The sequence below is a fragment of the Crocodylus siamensis genome, chromosome 5 (genome assembly GCF_052110815.1).
Source record: "Crocodylus siamensis isolate JL-2025a chromosome 5, ASM5211081v1, whole genome shotgun sequence".
Taxonomy (NCBI): Eukaryota; Metazoa; Chordata; order Crocodylia; family Crocodylidae; genus Crocodylus; species Crocodylus siamensis.
The window spans coordinates 48,261,489-48,281,881 of record NC_143399.1 but is presented as its reverse complement, the minus strand read 5'-3'; the positions used below and the strand labels follow the sequence as shown (position 1 = coordinate 48,281,881).

Here is a 20,393-nt window from a genome sequence, read left to right as displayed (position 1 = left end):
TTGTGCATAAAATGAATATTTTTTTCTCTTTAATTTTTTTGCTGCAGGAGTCCCATGCTGCGCAGCTGCAGATCCTTATGGAATTTCTGAAGGTTGCCAGGAGAAATAAGAGAGAGGTAGCTTTATTTTGTTTTTGACTTTTACAGAGTTGAGGTTTCTCCCACAGCATTCTGTTACTTCATTTTTTATCTGATGTGTCAGGCTGACATTATCTGCTCAAGGAGAAAAAAATCTTTGGTGCAGAGGAATATTTAGAACACATGGATTTCAAGGAGACTATCTGTTTAAGTATGACAGCTTCATTTTTTAACCTACCTTGCTTTTTTGTTTCAGTGATTTGTTAAATATATGTGGGGGGAGGGGAAAGAGTATCCATGTGGCAGCTTGCACCAAATTACTGAAGCAGCGTGAGAGGATGAGGAAATACTGGAAAAGGAGAAGGAACTAGGTAGTTACTTTTCCTAAACTTTGGCTTCCTCTTGATCAGACATGTGATTGATGCTTTATGGCATAAGAAAGAGCAGTTCTCTTTCAAAATACCTATAATGTAGAATCTGATGTTTTACGTAACCAAAATAGTTTAGCTGTGAAACTTAATGTGAGAGTGTTGATTATGTTTAGTTAAACCAGTGCAAAATCCGATGTAGGCCATTTTTATTTTGACTTGGTTTAATTCTCTTCTTAACGGATTTACACTAACCCAAATTGAGCACCATTTAAATTGACGTGTACATAAAGATGCTTGTATGAATCAGTTTAATAGGTCCCAGTTTGTCTGCAAACAAGTTCAGAATGTTTTTGTTTCTGACACTTGTAAACATTAGGGTTATGTTAAATTCATATCTGTGATCTGGAAGAGATGTGAAACCAGGATGTTAATTCCATTAAGGCATGATACCAAGTTGGAACAAGTTACAAAGATCACTGAGAACAAAGAAATAATGTGAAGGTCCCAAGGATAAAAAAAAAACAAAAAACAAAAAACATGGCCAGGAAATGAGTGAGATCAAAATGGGAAGCAATACAAGGAAGCTGATACATCAGGGAAGAGATCTATAAACACAGACATTCAAAAGTTGGGGGAGAGAGACTTGGAATTCAGTAATGCCAAAAGGAAACGGGAGAAGAGGTGATGGACAGAACTGGCTCTTTCACAAACAATGAGCATAGCACGCTTGTTTCATATGACTAGCTCTTAAGTGAGAGAGAGGTGTTATGATTCAAACCATGGAAATTATTGTTATTTTTTTGTTATAGCAGTAGTGAAACCACATCTGGAAGATCGTATGGTGTACAACCTCATCCCAAAAAATATACAAAAGATGGAAGAAAGTACACAAACATATCGCAACTAAATGAAAAGGGATACTCTGGGCTTGTCTTCTAATGAAAGAATTAGAGGAAATTAGAGTCCTTTTCCATTTAACTATTAAGCAGGATGTAGGTCTAAAATTATTTGCAGAGTGTAAACATCAGCAATAGGAATGGTTCAGAGTGATTCGAGGAGAAATAGTGGGTGATCCAAAAACCTGCTGAGGTTGATGGCAGCCTTTCTGCTGACTTCAGTGATTTATTTATTTTTTTTGTTTGCATCAGTCTCTTAATGAAGAGTAATGGGATGGTATTGAGCAAAGAAAAATTTAGGCTCAGTATCAGGATTAATTTCTTAAGTATGAGACTGAGTAGACTAGGAATAGTCTTGCACTAGAAATGGTGAAAGCACTAGCACTTAGCCCAGTACACTTCCCAAACTAGTTTCGTAGAGAACGAGTGTGTATTGACTGGTAGATGGTCAGTCATGGAATGGGTCTTTTCTTTCTTTGATTTCTGTAACTTATGAAACATGTCACTTGGTGCTCTGAAACATTGAAATGAAGTTTGTAAGATAGGGAAGGGAAAATATTTTGGTCAGGATTCTACATGCTGGCTTCCTTTCTGATGGCAAAAATTTGAACTGGGCTGCTTTAGCATGACAGCATTATTCATTGGCACCGCTCTGAAGGTGCTGTTAGTTCCTAGATTCTCTTCCAGCTTCACTGTCTAGCAGTTACGGTTGTGAAGAAAACTTCAAAGGTTGAATCAAGCATAGGTCTTTGTGGCAGTGTTTAACTTGCACTCCAGCTCCTGACTCCTCCTGTCTTTGACAACAGAACCTGCTCACTGAATCTAGTACTTCCACCCAATAGAATAGTTAAGTTTTAGCTATAGCCCCAAAGCATGGCTTTCATCTAAACTAGTACTTGCTCACTTCTCAGTTAAGGTATATGGGATGCAAACTACCATATTTTTCTCACATAAAATATTCTTGGTTTTCCTCCAAACCAGTTGGGGGGAAATTAGAGTGTGCATTATGTGAGGAGTATGGATCCCCAGAGGGACCGAGCAGCTCTGGGAGCCAGGACAAGGAGAACTTCCTTGCTGCCAAATCTCCAGATTGCTAGGGAGCCCTGCACGCTGCATCAGGCTGATATATGGGTCCTGTACTTGGCCTTAGATCTGACATGTCAGATTGAGCCCTGTACCGGGCTTCAGCTCCAGCATATGGGGTTGGACATGTGCTGAGTCAGTTCGTGAGCCCATGCAAAGTTGGCAGCAGGCTGAGAAGTAGTCTTGGCTCTGTGCCTGCTGTTAGTTGCTTGCCCATGGTACCGTTCAGAAAATGGATGTGTTATATGTGAGAAAATATGGTACTTACATGTTCATAGGCCTCTGCTGCCCTGCTTAATTTTCTTTGATGTGCCCAAGGACAAACTGGTTCTTCCTTATTTCACTAGGGAAAGAATCACAAAACAGCTCAGTTTACTGCACCACAGAATCCTGTGATATGGCCCTAGAAATCCTAGCGCATGTGAATCACTACTGCAGCAGGGAGGGAGAAATAGTTCATTGTAGCTTTTCATGTGACTCTTCACACCTTGGATAAGTTTTATGCAGGTATTCAGAATTGGATACTGATCATCTGACTGCATAAAGCACTTTCCGCACAGAGCTGACCCGGTCTTGGCACCCAGATAAGCAAAGCTTGCCTGTAGGGTCCAGACTTTTTAATAACCATGTATGTAGATGTACACTGGGGGTAAAACTTTTGGGGGCACATCCCAGGGATCTTAGTACCTCATTAACTTGAGATTCCCTAAGAACTGGAAAGGACTACTTGGATGCAGTCCTCTACGATTCTGGCAACCAAGTAAAAATTAAGTGCAGAAGGTTCCCAAGGACATCCAACAGAATGCCCTTTTAGCACACCACAAGCTGCAGAACACCTCCTGATTACTGTTTTCAGTTCCTGATCCTGTGTTCCTTCCACTGACAGTCTTTTTTGCCATCTCTGTTCACTTGCTGTCACCACCAAACCAAGCAGTTTCACCTGTAAAACCTGTTTTGCAGGACTGTATGCCCTTCATTTGGTATGAATTGTAGTGCTTAGTCAAACCCTTTGTAATAAGGGGAAGCTAGGTGAAGAACTACTGGCCTTGCTATTAGTACCCTCTGCCTTGAGTAGATGCTCTTGAGTTTTCTAATTCCCCCCCAAATGCTGGATAGCAGCCAGTGGTCTGCCTTGTTCTCCCTTCCCTTAGGCTTTTAGAGAAGCTCTTGCATTCTCAAAATTAAGTTCCTTGCTGAAATCGTGCCAGAGGGCAGCTGAACCCCTGATGTGGTCCTCTAGCCAGCTTACAGCTTGCTGAGTTGGGGTCCTTCAGACTGGTGGCAAAAATGACCAAGTTAAATAGCATAGAATTGGAGCAGTCCATGTAGCACAGCTAAAGTCTGACTGGCCATATTCTGATAGGTAGAAGGTTCCCATTATGAGACAAGTCGGAAATAAGTAGATTAGAAGACCATAAAACACAGACCCAGAAAATTGTGGGGAAAATGGTTTTGGAGAACTAGGCTCTTGCCATATCCATGCTGTAAAGTAGGTGGGTTTAATTGTGTTCACTTCAAATCTGGGAAGTGATCATGGGTTCAAAGCACATATGCTAATACTCAAAGATTTTTTGTTGTTGTTGTAGAGGGCTTGGGTTAAAACTCAGCAAGTGACGAAGTAATCTTGTAGTGGAGATGTACCAGATGTAACAAATACAAAAATGTCTATGGAGAGCATTAGACAATTGCTGTGTGAAGTGGAAACATCTCCGTTCATCTAAGGGAGGTGCTGACTTTGAAAGCAGAATGTCCATATAGATAAATATATTATTCCTTGTATAGTAAAGGAGAAGGAGGATCACAGGTCAGCTGAATTTACTGTGACTATCTCGTTTGTATAAGAGAGTGACAATGGATATTTGGATGCGAGTGGATGGATGGTTGGGAAGATGCATGCCTGTTTTCCCTAGTCAAGGGGAACAAAGCCCAAGAAGGCTAGCAGAACCCTGTGGCTGATTAAGTTAAGTCTTCAAAGTGCCTGCTGGGGCTCAGAGGACATGCAGTCGTGTTTAAAATGTCTGTACAGTATACTCTTGAACACTATCTCATTTTGATGATTCATAAAGGAAAAACTTCTTTGTGGATGACGTTTGGAAGAATGTCACTACCTTCTCCCTAATTCAAACCTGATTATGGTCAAAATGACTGAAGGATACTTGTAACTTGACTCTAACAAAGAATAATTTGGAACCTTAGGATAAAAAAGCTTCTTTCATGTAGTGTTGCAAGTGTCTATTATGCAGGGTGATATTAAGTGTTTGGTTATATATTACAGGTTCCTAGGTGGAAAACTAGGTAATTCCTCAGTTGATACAGCATAATAGTTGTTGCTCTACAGTCAGTTTATCTGTGTAATTTGTATACTTTGGTAATATATTCAAAGAGCACTAAGATATCAGTTGTGGCTGTACTTTTAAAAAACTGGGAGAAGATGTATGCAGCTGTTGGATAGGTTGAATAAAATATATTGTAAGCCTGGAAATGTTAGATGCATAACTTAAAAAGTGGCCAACTTCGAGAATCTTTCAATGACTTTCTACTCTGTTCTTTATGCAAAAGTAGGTTCTTGAGAATCTTTAGGCTCTTGCAGTAGCACCATAATAGATCTACTCGGTTCATTTTTAAAAATAAATGGTTTCTCCAAGATTATACATTTGGCCTGAAATTGGGATCTCAAGCTGGTTAAATATGAGGCCCAAAGTACCCAATAAAAATTCTGGATCATGTGATAACTGATTACGAGAGAACTGGCATAGATGCTGGATCATTATCTGTCTCAGTTGGTTTATTTCTGAAATGAAAAGAGGAATAATAAAGATATAAGTTAGTCTGGAGAATCAGCAAATAAGCCCCACAACACTTGGTGAGAAGGTCTGTAGCTGTAGAACAGGATTCCATTTTTGCATATTCACTTTTTAGAGTTATGCGCAACTTGTAAGTTATCACAAACTTCTCTGTGTTGCATGTTCATTTATTTCCCAGAAGTGAAATGCGTTACAACAGTTTCACCAGAATTTCCACTAGAATTTATATCTTGACGTGCTCCTAATTATCTAAACGTTCTTTGCAGCTGAAATTTTCCCTGCATGCTCTCAGTACAAAGAGGATTGGCTTTTTTTAAAGTGTGCTTTATTGCTTCTCTTTCTTATTCTCTTAAGTTATGGAAGGGTGGTGGGGAAAAGTTAAGTCTTCCTTACTGTAAGAAGAAAATATTCTTCTTTTCTTGGAAAAGACTACAAACAGAAATGGTTGAAGCTTGACATTCACGGCAGGCTAATAGCTTTGAAACAAGACTAACAGTTTAAACAAGGGATGAAACTGGTTGAAAAAATTTGTATTGATCATCCCTAATAGAAAATATACATGTTTGTAGTGCAAATTCAGCATGGATATGTGCTGTCCATATGTGTGCGTGATTAATTAAGTGCATACTTCCAAGTTCTTTGATCCAGCAATCTCATCTGCTGAAATCATAGCTGTAGATCAAGGAGCTTGGAAGGTCAAACTAAATAACTCTGGAATAGTAAGCTTTTTTTTCTTTTTCTCCCTTTTGTTAAGGGAAACCAAATGCGAAAATCTGGAGTTGTACAGTTAAAATCACTTTATTAAAAGCTAAGGTTTCACAGCAGCATCATTAATTTAGCTACATTGCACTGATTATTGTTGGTTTTTAGTGATAATGCAGTCTCATTGCATATTTGTATTTAATTTAAAACATTTTAAAATGTAGTTGTCTTGTATCAGTTAAAATAAAACCATATATTACCCCATAATTTTGCATTCAGCTATAAAAATGATTTAAGTTGCCTGTAGGACAAACGCCAAAGTAAACAACTTTAATTTTTTTAACCATGCTTTGAAGGTGACTTAACTTAGGAACATCAATGTCCAAAGTGTGTCATTTGCAACCCCCTCCTCCCCCAACAACCAACCAACCAATCCGGTGATAGATGACCCAGTGTAGGACTTGTAACATGTTTGAAGCATCTCAGTTGTGCATAGGAAACTAATATTAATTTTAATAAGTAGTGCTATAAATTAGTATTAATATAGCTGTTGGACATTTGCATTTTAATATATTTTGTGAATTTTTCTAGTAGTGCTGCATTTAGTATCTTGTATGTAATTAATGAGTCCTCTTACATAAGTAGACACATGAAAAGTATGGGATCTTTAATCTTCTCTGGGATATTCACTTAATCTTGAAGTGTTGTACAGTTTTGCTGGGCTGAAACAGCATCTGTTTGGAATTTAAGGATCATCATCATCTTTCTCTAAGCTTCAAATATATCTACCTGCAAAAGTCTTTTTTCCCCTTCCACATAATGAAGATGTTAATAGAAATAAGAGTCCCTATTAGTTATGGAGGGATAATTGCTGGGAATTGGAATCATGAATTCTCTAGGGCTGTGATTAGCTCTTGCTAATCACTTTACCTGTCAAACCTTATTGTTCAGTAGCTACACATGTGGATGGGCTAATGAGTAGGCAAGGGGAGATGACAAAACTAGAAATCAGTCATGCTCTTATGATTGTCATACATTCTTTATTACATTCCAAGACTCTTGAGATGTATTTATAACTGTGTAATCTTTTTTTCTATCCACTGTGCTTAAATACGTGAGGCTTTAAACCTATTTGCATTTCAAGCTTTTCAATATGAGCTGTTAGGACTGAATTACTTGACAGTATGCCAAGAAAATTACTAGTATATGGACAATAAAATATAGAGATTTTCATTTATAATATATTGATTGATATATATTTGATTCTCCTTATTTTTTGTAGCTTTCCCTCAAATGAAGAGCAATTTACAGTATTGTAGTAAAAGAAGTCTTAAGTGCTTCAGAGTTCAATACTAAAGGTGCATTGGTCTGATATTGGATTGGCATGGATATGAAGAAAATTGACTATTGGAAGTCGGCTTTTTTGCCTGATATGGCCGATAATTTGGCTGATAAATGCACTGTGCATGTGTGTAGCCACAGCACAACACAAAGGTGGTGAGAAGCACAGCCTACCAGCTTGGAGTGCTGCATCCAGCTGGTAAGTCTGTTGTGGTAGAAGGGGAGCGGAGAGGGAAGGGGCAAGGATGGGGGGAGATCAAGGCCCCTGTCGTGCGGGAGGGAGTGGGGCTGGGGTACGTGCTGTTCAGCTGGGATGGGGTGGATGTGGGATGGAGTCTTGGCTTGTCTGGAGGGGGAGGGGTGGCTCCCACTGCTGCACACACCTTGGGAGGGCATTGTGGGGGGGGCGTGTGCCCCTGGATCTGTGCAGGGCAGGGTGGGCTGCTGCTGTGGGCTGGTGTTGGGGCTGCCCTGAGCCCTTCCCAGTGCTCTTCGTGGTGTGGGCTGGGCTGTGCTTGGGGCGGGTGGCGGTGGCACTGGGAAGGGGGTTGGGGGGGCTACAGTGAATGTTGGTTGGGGTGGCTGCAGCCCCCCTCCCAGCCCCGCCACCGCCTGCTCTGAGTGCAACTTGGCCCAGCCCCAGCTGGGAAGAGCCTGGTGCCGCCCCAGCCCCAGCTTGCAGTGACAGCTTGCCCCACCCTGCGCAGATCCAGGGGCACACACCTTCCCCCTTCCCCCATCCGTGTCCTCCTGGGGTATGCACAGCGATGGGAGCAACACCGCCCCCCACCCCCACTTCCCCTGGATGAGCCACAACTCTATCCCACGCCTACTCCTCCCTGGCACGGCAGTGTTCACCCCAGCCCCAGCCCTACTCCCTCCCTCACTGCAGAGACCTCAGTCTGCCACCCCTTTCCCTCCCCCTCACCTTCCACCACAACAGACTTACCAGCTGGATGCTGCTCTTCAAGCTTCTGGGCTGCATACTGGAAATTGGATTGGTATCGGCTGATATGCCTTAAAAATTGGCTATCGGTATTGGCCCAAAAAATTTTTCAGTGCACCTATTCAATACTTTTATAATAAAATGAAGAAACTTATTTTATATTAGTACTTATTGAAACATCACAGGTAAAAAATCCAATAACTTCTTTTTGCTATGGCTTTCTAATTGCTGCATGATTTTGGAGGCCAGACTCCTTAATCAGTGGAATAAGGATCCACTCAGTTTTGTTCTGGGAGACACAAGAATAGTTTCTGTAGGATGCGTTTGTTCAGGGTTTGTTTTGGCTTTTTTTGACCTCCCAAGATAGCGGGGGAATTATTTTCTGAAGAGTGTAAGGGATCTTCTCTTGTAGCCTGCCTTGATATTTTTACATACTTGATTTCTTTCCCTTCTGAGCTTTAAGGATAGGTTTGGGATTATTTTTCTGCACGGTCTTCAGTAGTTTTCCCCTCTTAGAGAAGATAAAATGGAAGATAGGCATGTCATGAAGATAAGCTGTAGCAGAAGTGTCAATCCTGCTCAGTCCTGCATTGAGGAAGGAACAGGCATCTCTCATGTGACCAAAAAAGACATGTCCTTCTTCCTCCCATGTAGTTCCTTTCTTTCTAGCCCCTTCTCATTGTTTTTTCCTGTTACAGTACTGCCACTGCCTCATTCCTGATAAGGGACTATTCTGTGTTCTTTCCTAGGGCAGGAAAAGCTGAAGGGGCTCCAGTTTTTCAAGTCAAGTAGCTATAAGAATCTCTTCTCTTTATTTATTCCCCCCCCCCGCAGTCTTTGCCTTGGCTGCTTTTCTTTGTAATAGCTGGTGAGGAATTCTACCATGTAGCGTTATTTCAGTATAATTTAGTCTCAGTTCTTGAGACACTTGGGGAAAAGATCTGTCACTTAGGAAACCTTTTTTCCTCTGCTATTTCAGTGGCACTAATCTTTGAGCAATCGGTAATGTTGCTTTTATATCCTGTCTCAAATTCTTCCTTTTGCTTAAACATATAGGTAATAGCCTAAGAATGTGATAAACACTATACTGGCTAGTACTATAGGTCAGGGGTTGTCAACTGGGGGTACATCTGGGGTACTTGAAAAGGTGCTAGGGGGTATGTGTGGGTGGGCGAGTGGGGACAGGGCAGTGGCTCCCCTCTCTAGGGCTCACAGGCACTGCCTGGCTGGCCGGATGCAAGGAGGGGGGACAGAGCTCGCACATGGTGGCTGCCACCGCCATTCAATGCCCTGTGCCACCATATGCAAGCCTCATCTCTTCCATGTCTGGCCACCTCCACTGCTCCATGTCTGGCCGAAGGGTACACTTCTTAGAAAAGGTTGAAGACCCCTGCTATAGATCTATGTGGCCCAGTATCTCATATCTCACAATGGCAAAGAATGAATGTAAAGGATTAGGGATCTCGTAGTGAGTGAAGTTGCTAATTCTTGCAGGTTTTTTTCCTAGCCAGGCGTAAAGAAGTATTATTGCTTCCCCATCACTAGCCCTATCCAAGAGCTCCCCTCCCTAATCACTTTCATGATCAAAGCTTCAGTTTATTTAAAAAAAAGGCAGAAAGAGAAATTAACATTCTTAAAGATTCAATGGGTGTTTTTCTCTTCCCTTCCTCCCTTCGGAGTTCTGCTTCCAGTCTACACTGGATATTTTTAAATACAGGGTTTTGATCCTTAAAATCACTCACAAAGCAATAAGAAAATGTTCTTCCCCTTGAAGGAATCCAAATAGTACAGGAAGGCAAAAAATTATTTCTCTGCAGAGAAAGGTAATCTGTCCTGCTTGTTAGCTGATGAATTTGGGGTAATCTGCTCATCTGGCTGGAACCTTGAGATTTCAGTTTTGACCAACTGGATTAAATCAGTAGTAAGGCCATTGGGTTGTACTTCATGTCCTTATCCAAAAAGAACCCTTGCATTCCTTTTCATGTATTCAGAGATTTCATAATATCTGAGAGAGATAATGAAGGTAAAATGTAAGTGAGATTTCCCAGTATATGTAGGAGACTAGAAAAATCCGTAACAACCTAGACTTTAATGTTGACTTAATTGCTGTGTCTTTACAATACAACAATAGAATATATGTTAGGGCTTTCAAGACATCAAAAGTATTGCTCAGGTTTTCTCTGTAGCAGTTGTTGTAAACCTTTGTAGACTCGAGGCACCCCTCAGTAGACTTGAGGTACCCCTCAGAAAATGCTAGTTTATAATTTTCACTTTTTTTTACTTTGGAAAGATAATAGAGCATTTTTTCTGTTGCAAAGAACTCAGAAAGATCACATCAGATCTGGTGGGTATATACCCTGTTTAAGGATTAAACATATTTACAGAGAGACACATTTTGCTTTGTACATCTTGAGATTCAGTTGGTGTCTCACATTTATATGCACTGGAAAGCAAGTTTAATGGCAAGCTAACGAGGTAGAAAGAAAGATTTTTTTTTGAATGGGTGATGTGATTATGGGTAGAACCAAAGGATTTAATCTGCAGAAGACAGATGGGGACCATGGGAGAAGGGCACCCATGCTTACGGATTGTCAGTATTGGAGTTGCCACATAAGTAGTTGTAAGACTTCAAGTTTTGCTCAAAGAACTATAGCTTACATTGTGGAAAGCGTAAAATGCTTTTGCATAAAGTTCTGGAAAGTGCACGTTCAGTCAATGAAAGTCATGGCAATTTTCAGACATGCACACACACGCGCCACACACACACACAATTTTTTACTTCGTTTTTTCCATAAATGAGGTTTGTGTTAAGATGGTTTTACAGTATTTTCCCATTACGAATAAACTAATATCAGTTGGGATTCCTAGATTCTGGGGGAAGGTAGTCAGTTTTTGGCAGGGCAAAAAGTTCCATAACATCCCTGGAAAGTTATCTCCATGACCAGGTATGTGGTATCAAGAGGCTCTTCATGATTTAGGTCTAGCTAGTAAAATGTTTTTCATTCCACAGAACACAAAGATCTTTTGAATCTCTTGCTTTTGAATAGAGTAGCTAGAATGTTCTAAAAGTGAGGGGACTCCAGAAGTGATAAAGATGTTCCAGCTGCTTTTTATGTTTCACAATTATTTAAAAATTACACCAAGGGGCCTCAGTTGGAATGAAGACACTTTTGTGTTATATGGTATGTAGAGGAGACTGGATAGGCACCTGGCTGGGGTCTTATGACCACTGCCACCCCCAGTGCTCCTTCCTGCCCATGGCAGGGGGTCGGACTAGATGATCTGTCTAGGTCCCTTCTGACTCAGTGATTCTGTAATTCTATGATCTTTTTTTTTACTCATGATATGCCCTGCATCTCTGAATCTACTAGATTCAGTTGCAACTAACTGTGGCAAATGCAGTGGTGTAGGTACTATGTTAGATCTTGTGAATTCACAGGTTATGCTGTTGTGTTTAATACTTTTGTGACTGTATATGAGTCCAGTGGTTTTGTAATCTGTTGGGCCCAGATGTTCTCTGTGGAAGAAGTTGTGGAATTAACTTTCCATGGATAAATTATAAAGAAAAGGCTGTATGTGGAGGGCTCTTTTTGGATATATTTCCCAACTACTTCATGCCCTACATCTAAAATATCTTTGGAAAACCTGCTTTCCATGGAGATTCCTTTGTTTCAGATCTGTTCTTTAAATACTGTAAAAAAATTATTTCTACCCAGTTTCTTTCTGCCTTTAATGAACAAGAGGAGGAGGAAGAAGATTATTTTACCACTTCTTATTCCTTATGTCTTGTTCCTTGGTTATAGAGATCACCTCTGAAAGGAACAACCTGAAGGAAGGAAAATTCCTCTGTAATTCTTATTTAAGTGTTTCTTGACACCTGTTGGGTAAGAACAAGAAGTTGCCAGATGCTTCCTGAGGACTACTGATATTTCTGTGGTTAGTTTAGTGACTGTACCTGTTATCCTCAGAGACTTTTTACCCTGGAATTTTGTAGATGGAATAATGCTAAGTCATTGAGGTTGTGTTTTTGGTTGTGTTTTTGGTTTTTGGTTTGGTGGGGTTTTTTTGGTGTCAGAAGCAGCAGGCCTCTGACATCTGAGACGGAACTCCTTCCATTTCAAGGAACGGGACATCCCACATGCTTTTGACTTGGTTAGAAATATAGGCTGCACTGGTCTCCTGTACTGCCTGCATAGCTTGATCCAGCTTGCTTGCCACTTGTAGTACAAGTCCTGGAGTGGGCCTGGTCCAGGCTTCATGTGGCATGTGGGGTGGACTTGGCACTACACATAGCACATGCGTTTGTTCCCGTTCTGGCCTTTAGACTGGCTCAGCAATCCTTATCTCGCCATGGAGTTTGGCATCCTTGCTATGGCTGACTCTAGTCTGGAAGTTAAAGCTTCTGTAAGCACAGCTTTGAGCCAGTAGAGGCACTATATAGGAGTACTCCCTTATTTCATGGAAGTGTAGTCTTTGTTTTCTGTCATGGAGATTTCTCTATTAATTAGTCCCATACTAGGACCTGTAGAACAGGTTTTGTGAATGAAGTTTGTTCTTGCTTGCTAGTCTGACTGGGCTCACTGTTTTATGACCACAGAAGGAAAACTTTTCATACACACTACCTCTGATGATATTTGTGCCATAAGCTTTTCCTTTGGCATAGGATTATTGGTATATGCTAGGATTTTAATATCAACTTATTTCAGCTCTAAAAGCATTTTTAGGTCTGTATCAGGATAGGTAAAACCAAGTCCTGATCTAATTATTGACAGGTCTGGCTTGCTTTGCATACACAACAAAAGGGGAAAATCAATACTAAAGATAACAAATCTCTCTCTCTCTCTCTCTCTCGAATTACCAGATAAAAACTCATCTCCTTTTCCCTAAAAAACCTACAATGGATAAAACTTGTAAATCAGTTGTTCTTTTGTTCAGAATGTTCAATTAGAATGGAAGTAAACTGATTTAAGGGGTTTTGTTAGACTAAAGTTTAGCTATATGAAACATTGGTGGAAATAATCTATTGGACATTTCTTAGCAGGAGGAGATTTGAATTAAGGTGTGGAGTGAACTCCTGGGGGTGGGTGTATGTGAAGAAAGACTAGGAAAGCAGAATAAGGAAAAGAAAGAAATGCAGGGGAAAAAGGAAAAATCTTCTACAGTTTTTAGAGAAGTAATAGTGTGATTTGTAGTAACATAATGCTATTTATATTACCCATAAGTCAGAACCACAGGGGTGCACCTGTCAATTTAAGAAATACAGAAAGGGGGACATGATTCCAAAAGATGGAGGACTACTGGTTTAGCTGTATATTCAGACAATTGGCTAATAGGCAATTAGTGGTCCATTTAAGCTGACTGTGATAGACTTAATAGTCAAATGTAGCTGTACTAGATTTAAATATTTGTCTTTCTATAGTTCCTTGAAACTTCCTTGAAAGTATCTCCTTTCATCTCTAAAGCCTGCTTCTCCAGGCCCCCCAATTCAGCAGCAGGGGAAGACAAGCAGGGGCTGAGCCTCATTGCTGCTTTCCTCCCCTTTCCCTTCCTGATGAATGGGAAGAGGAGGATGGTAAGGAAGAGCAAATAGTAGCAGGGTCCACAGTGGCTTGAAAGCAAGACTGGGTAGAAGCTGTGGTGGTGAGCTCATAGAGCTGACAGCATGTGCAGCACTTCCAGCAGGAACTCTGCTGATGTGATGGTGAGCTCTGAGAGTTCACTGCACAAGCAACACCTAGCCAAAGGGGGATGCAGCTGCACTGCTGCACCTCCTCTTTATCTGCTTCTGCTTCTGTATGTACAGAGGAACCTTTTTTTTTTTGCACTTTTAATGCAACAGCAACAACCAGCAGGCAGTTAGAAAAGGTAAAAATAACTACCTACCTACCTATTTTCTGGCTTTGGCAAGAAAGATGTAGAATCATAATTTTAGAGCAGATTTCCTTTTGATTCATCTCCTTGCTACAGTTTTGAAACTTTTATATTTTTGTGAGAAGAGGTATTAAAGGAATTTATGAAAGTAAGACACTAATAACATTGTGTAAATAAAGCAGAGCACAGCTAGTATATATGCTATGCAAGTTTTACTTGCACAAAAGTTTGCTAGCGTTATCTCTAACAAGAATGACCCTACCACCTGCTATTCTAGTTACAGGTTTTTCCAAGCTGGTTCTTCCATTTGTACTATGTTGGCCATTCTGGGTTTTTAAAGTATCTGTTGCAGTGTAGTTTTAAGCCACGTACAGTGTTTGTGACCAATGTTACATATAGGCTCAGAACTCCAGAATAAAGAGGTTACTGTATTTAGTGCATGTCATCCAGTTCCAAAAATCAGTATAGACTCCAAAATCCTTTCCTTTCATGCTTTTCATGGGGAGAATCCTGTTTAACGTTAACAATTCTAAGTCTTAATGTGATTTTTATCTGTTGCAGAGCCCATGTATTGACCCTGTGTAATCAATGGCCTGCAGAAAAGGGCTGTTTTTCTGCAAAGCATTTCATAGCTTGCAAGACTTCTGATTCTTGGAGCAGTTTACTAATCTTCCCTAGAGTTTATTATTATCCACATAGATGCCTTAGACATGGGCAACTTGAGATTCTTTTATAAATTCTAGGAACACTATTGGTTATCTATCTGCATGTAAAAATGCATTGTGTTTGACACTGGCAAGAACCTGCCCATTTAATAACAATTTTAAAAGGCTCCCATTCTAACTGGCTACTATTTGCATTAAACTTAAGAGAATTATGCTTACACTGAACTATTGTTTGATCAGGCAAGCAGCTGTCTCTAGTAATCTGCTAGTCCTGTGTATCTGAACCTTTTTGTCTCTTATTAATAAGTAGTTATAACAGTCCATTGACAAAGTTCTGATTTCCACAGTGACAGTGCTATGCTGTATTCCTGTGGATTTCCTCAAACTGTTTATAGCCTATGTGAATAATTGCATGGAAAACATAAAAAGGATGCTGAAAGTAAGGGTGGAGTCAATGGAAGTCGTTTTGGTTATTCTGTAGACTGATCTTGCATCTGAGTAAGCTATGGAATATATTGTCTCATGTAGCTGTAGGGCTGCAGATTATTAAGGTGTACCACCTGTCAGTGAGGTGTGCATTCAAAACTGTGGTGAGGTATCATGACTAAATGGTCCACTCACCTGAAAGGGTCATGAAGTTTTAACAATGGTGTTGTGGACACGCATATCTCTGTTCTGGAAATTATTGGTAGATTTTCAGATAGGTTGGTTGCTATTTCAGTTGACTACAGTTACATTTTATAGCAATATAACAAAGCTTAAGTACTAACTGTTCTCCCTTCATAGAGAAGTTTGTATGCTTGCTGTTATGTGAAACAAATGGCAGCATTTCATTGCGGGATGAAGTGATTGCTGAGGCTCTTACAGGAGATTCAAGCCATAATTAATGTTCATAAAGTACTTTGGATAGAAGGTGCTGGAGAGGAACAGCATATTACATTTAATAATGCAGTGTCCTTTTATGACTAGTGTTGAAGAACATGATGTTCTTGTTTTGTACTATTTATTTCACAACCATAACTTTCTTTTTATGTGTTTTGTGTGCCCGTGTACATTAATCTATGAACACACACTATTTATGTGCAGTGACTTTTGAAATTTGTAGTTTGCTAACTTAGTTAAGGTTTCCTTATGAAAAGAACTTAATTTATGATGGCAGTGGTGCCAGTGCAAATTGGTTCAGATTTCTTTTATTCTTTTATTCACAGCAACTGGAACAGATCCAGAAGGAACTAAGTGTTTTGGAAGAGGATATTAAAAGAGTAGAGGTGAGGAGCCCAGACATTGTTGTAACTCTGACAATTTGACATTTTCACCCAGCTGTCTGCTTGGCTGTAGGTTGCTGTGTTATATTTATGCCATTTGTTTCATTAACAGGAAAATGAACAGATAAAACTCTTTCTTTAACTTGTCCGTTTAGTGAATGCATGTAAGCTGCACCTTGGTGGAAGAGGGGGCCATTCATCCTGTTACTCAGATACTCAGATTTTCCCAAATCCTTTACTTTGGTAGTGAGCAGATTAGCATAATTTTATTGGTTAATGTATTGATAATAACATTACTAAAATAGTTGCTGCTTTTAGTTGAATTATTCAACTAGTTAGAGCCCAGGCTGTGGGCAGATGTAACATAACATGCAATGCTGCAAGGCTGCAGCACTTTGAAGCACTACAAAAATGTAGCGCACCAGGTGCAGACAGATGTAATGGTTCCTTGCTGAGCCTCCCAGTTGGAGTTCTGCCAAAACACCAGGAAGAGATGTAGTGGCACAGCCTTCAGTCAAGGGGCACAATATAGGTTTGCTTGCCTCTCCATCTCTGCTCTGCCCTGTCCACCAACACTGGGGAGACCCAGGGCTGCAGCATGCTCTGTTACAGCCTGCTGATGTCACAGGAGCCTCCTCTACACAACTGCATGCATCATGCAGTTAACTGGTTACTTGCACAATTACCTTGAGAACAACTACATGTGCAAAGTAGCTATCATACCATAAGTTCCAATCAGCTATAAAGGTAGACCTTGTAAATGTGTACTAACTTTAGAACTGGTCGCTATCAAGGGTTAATTTGCACATATATCAGGGTCCCTCCCTCAACTGAAAGGCTCCCAGCCCTACAGGAGATGATGCTACATATGCAGATTATAGGGACCCAGAGTCCTGCAGCTGCTGATACTAGGTGGCGGGACTCAGCTGGGTCCTGGCATTTGGGGGGCATGGCTGCCCCAGAAGTATGTGAAATCCCTGTTGCTGGGAGCCTCACATCTGAGGAGGCTTCCAGCCACAGGAACTTGCTTCTTGCCAGGACAGGCTCCCCCAGGACCAGCAATAAGGCATGATGGGATCTAATGCAGGATCCCACAATCACACCTTCTGTCATGCATGTGTGGCATGGCAGGAGGTGTGACTGTGAATTGTGCATTAGATCCCATCACACCTTTACCTGCACGTGTAGATGGCCCCAGAGATTCCTGCTTTCAGACCCCAATGATGGCTGAGTATTCAAGCAACGCTCATTAACTATCCATCCTTCTCTTGTTTCCCTGCTCTTGGGAAGTGGTGTATGTAGAAGTCAGCAGAATCTTGGGAAGGAGCAGAAGTAGAACCACTGCTATATATAAAATGAGGAACAATTTACTATCTCCTGATAACATTCTGTTCCTTCTTTTGTGATACTCTGATTGTCATAAGACGTGCTTTAGTGTTGCTAGGGTTTGTTCTAGATATTTCTAAATCTATTAGCTATCTCCTTCCATCCCTAATCAATTCTTAGACTGCTCTTTGAGCTTTGTCCCATGTTCTCATGGGACAATGTTTGGCTCCAGGAGCAAGGAATTGATATTTGAAGAGACTGCGTCAGACTCGGCAGGCTCTTGAAACTGCCCAGGTATCAGCCAAGCTTCTGCAGTCTCTCCCCTACCACTACCAACAGCCATCACCAGCTTTCTACCTAGTACCCATAAGCCTAGTGTCTAGATTTTTTTATTTACTTCGAGTTTATACATAAAAAAAAAATGCATTAATTCTTTGTTCTAGACACTTTTTTGATGCGTTTATAAAAATTGACAACTTCAGGATTTCTCCTTCACCCAGTAACTAACAAAGTATAGCTCAATTCATACAAACATATTTCAATCTATGATCTCGCAGAGCCTTCTCAGAACAGGTATTCCATGGTTAATAAGATGTGGCATTCTGCTTCAGGTTAAAGTTCTGGACAGACTTGAGATGTATTACCACATTGCATGCACTGCGGTTGTTTGGGCTGGGGGTGACTAAGGCATGCATGATAGCTACAAGGTTTGCCCATTTCTGAAGGCACAGCCTCCTGCCTGTGGATAGGTCTTAAAATGGAAAAAAAAAACCCAAACCCATGTATTCGGTTACTGGAGCAGAGGAGAGAATCCTTTGTAGAAATAGAATAAATTATATGCCTTTGGTTACATGCCACAAAAATAAATATATACATCACTATTGTATGTTTAAAATCCATCCATTGATTTGTGCGCCTCTAATATGTTGTAACTCGGCTCTCTGTTTCAGGAAATGAGTGGCTTGTACTCCCCAGTCAGCGAGGATAGTACTGTGCCTCAGTGTGAAACTCCCTCACCGTCACACAGGTACAGTGTTCACAGCTGCTCAGAATTTGGACTGCAGAGTCCACATGTGGCTCTAGTCCTCAGTAGTCCTCTTTGTGTCATGCATGGAACTCCAGTAGAATTATTTTTTTGGATATAATAAAAAATATCATATATAGGGTCCATCTGTTTTCTCAGTGGTATGCATCTTTCTGTCAATACATTAGCGAAGAGTGTTGTTGCGACTCCACAGCTGGATTAAAGATACGTTTTTTGTCAGATGCCTTCAAAAGCTGATTGCTTTAAATACGGCGTGGATTAGTTGGCATAGACGGTCTGAATTGCTGGGTATGAAAAGCTAATATTTAATAAGTACCATCTGTGCTTTGAACATTATGCAATTAATTCTTGTATTTGGCACATGTACAGTCTAAAGCAATTTCATATTAAGTAAGTGACTGGCCTTTGACTCTCTGATCAGTATGAAAGGTTACATTTACATGTTCACATGGCCAGGTTTTAAACTTAAATGCTCATTGGTTCTGCCCACCTGCTGTCTGTCTTTGGTTAAACCCAAATTTTGTTGCTCAGATTGTATTGTTGATTGAATTTTAATCTGGGGTATTATGTTCTGGATTACTGATAAAATTTTAAATGATGTGTATGCCTGGCTTTGCATTTGCTGGTGATTATAGTTTAAAGTGTTTTTTATAATATATACATTTTTATAGTAGTTCAACAGTGAATAATCTAGTATGCCATCAAGGTGATATTTCACACATTGAAAGTATAAGAACTTTATTCCATTTCTTGCAGCTATATTTCTCTTAATGATATAGTCTTCTAGGACAGTATTTACCATGATCAATATTGTTTGGTTTTGTTACGTCAGTAAACACCTGCTTATTGCAGAACTGAACATGATAGCCCAGAGATAGATATTAAAGTGGTTGGGAGGTCATTCACTAGAGATTTTTCAGGGCAGTGTAATGGTAACAAGCCCAGCAAACATCTGGATAAAGTCCCTACATCTTGCTTGCGGATGTAATGTTTCATATTCATGTTAAATTCTGGGTTGTAAAGTGTTAGAGAAAGCGATAAGAAGCATCTTCTGCTGTATCATTGTTTTGGGGTCTTTTTGATTAGTGAATAACTTCAGTGTCCTTTTCCCTGCTTCTGGTAAGGTTTCTCTAAGCAGCAGCTTAATGAAGTTAGCCTGACTCTAGACAATTTCACTCTTGTGCTCAAGGTTCTGAGTATCACCAGTGAAAATGATTCATTTGATTGTTCTTTGATAACTTGATGCTACTACTATTTGGGAAGTCTGTGACTGACATCAGGCTCAGTAAATTAACCCTGTGCCATTTTATACACTTCACATACTTAAGACCATGTGGACACATCTACACATGCATTTAAGTGCGACTAAATGTACTGTGCATTGAGTGATTGTTTTTTTGTTTTGTTTTGTTTTTTTGGGGGGGCAGGTGTTTACACATGCAGGCGCTTGGCACTAAAGTTAGTGCCAAATCCCTGTAGTCCTGCCGTGTGCCCCCAGTGGCTGGGCAGACCTGGCACTAAAATTTAGTGCCAGGTTGCATCTACACACGTGTTAATGCACTTTAACCACGCCTAAATTTGATACTTTCATTTGCAGGTATTAATTTTGGTGTGATTAAACTAGTTTCACCATTTTTTAATGTTCATTAAGGGCACATGTGTAGACATGCCTTGTCTTTCAAGACACGCAGGCTTTCCTTAAACTGAAACCTTAGCTTCTGTAGAAGTGGATGAGATTACCTCTCACTTGAGACAAATCAGCAAATTATTTTTTTTCAAGCATTGGTTTATAACAGTGGTGCTCAACCTTTTGTCCCCGTAGGCCAACAGAGTGGTGCAGGGCCAATGCATGGGCTAAATGGGATTCTGTGCCCCAGGATTATGTCCGTGTACCTGGATTTGGCTCATGCTGCCTCTGCCCAGGCCCGTATGCCAGGATCCAGGGCCTGGAGACCCTGTGCTGCCACCACCTACTCCGTGTCCTGGGATCAAGCCCCTTAC

General features: G+C 40.5%; 1 protein-coding gene across 2 annotated transcripts in view; it reads left to right on the top strand.

The window, feature by feature from the left end:
* COP1 (COP1 E3 ubiquitin ligase) overlaps positions 1-20,393 on the top strand; it is a 204,884-nt gene that overhangs the window by 26,802 nt on the left and 157,689 nt on the right. For both annotated transcript variants that reach the window (XM_090048661.1, XM_090048662.1), the window contains exons 6-8: positions 48-116; positions 15,965-16,024; positions 18,298-18,374. In XM_090048661.1, coding sequence (XP_089904787.1) covers positions 48-116; positions 15,965-16,024; positions 18,298-18,374 — 206 coding nt within the window. The remainder of the gene's footprint in view (positions 1-47; positions 117-15,964; positions 16,025-18,297; positions 18,375-20,393) is intronic.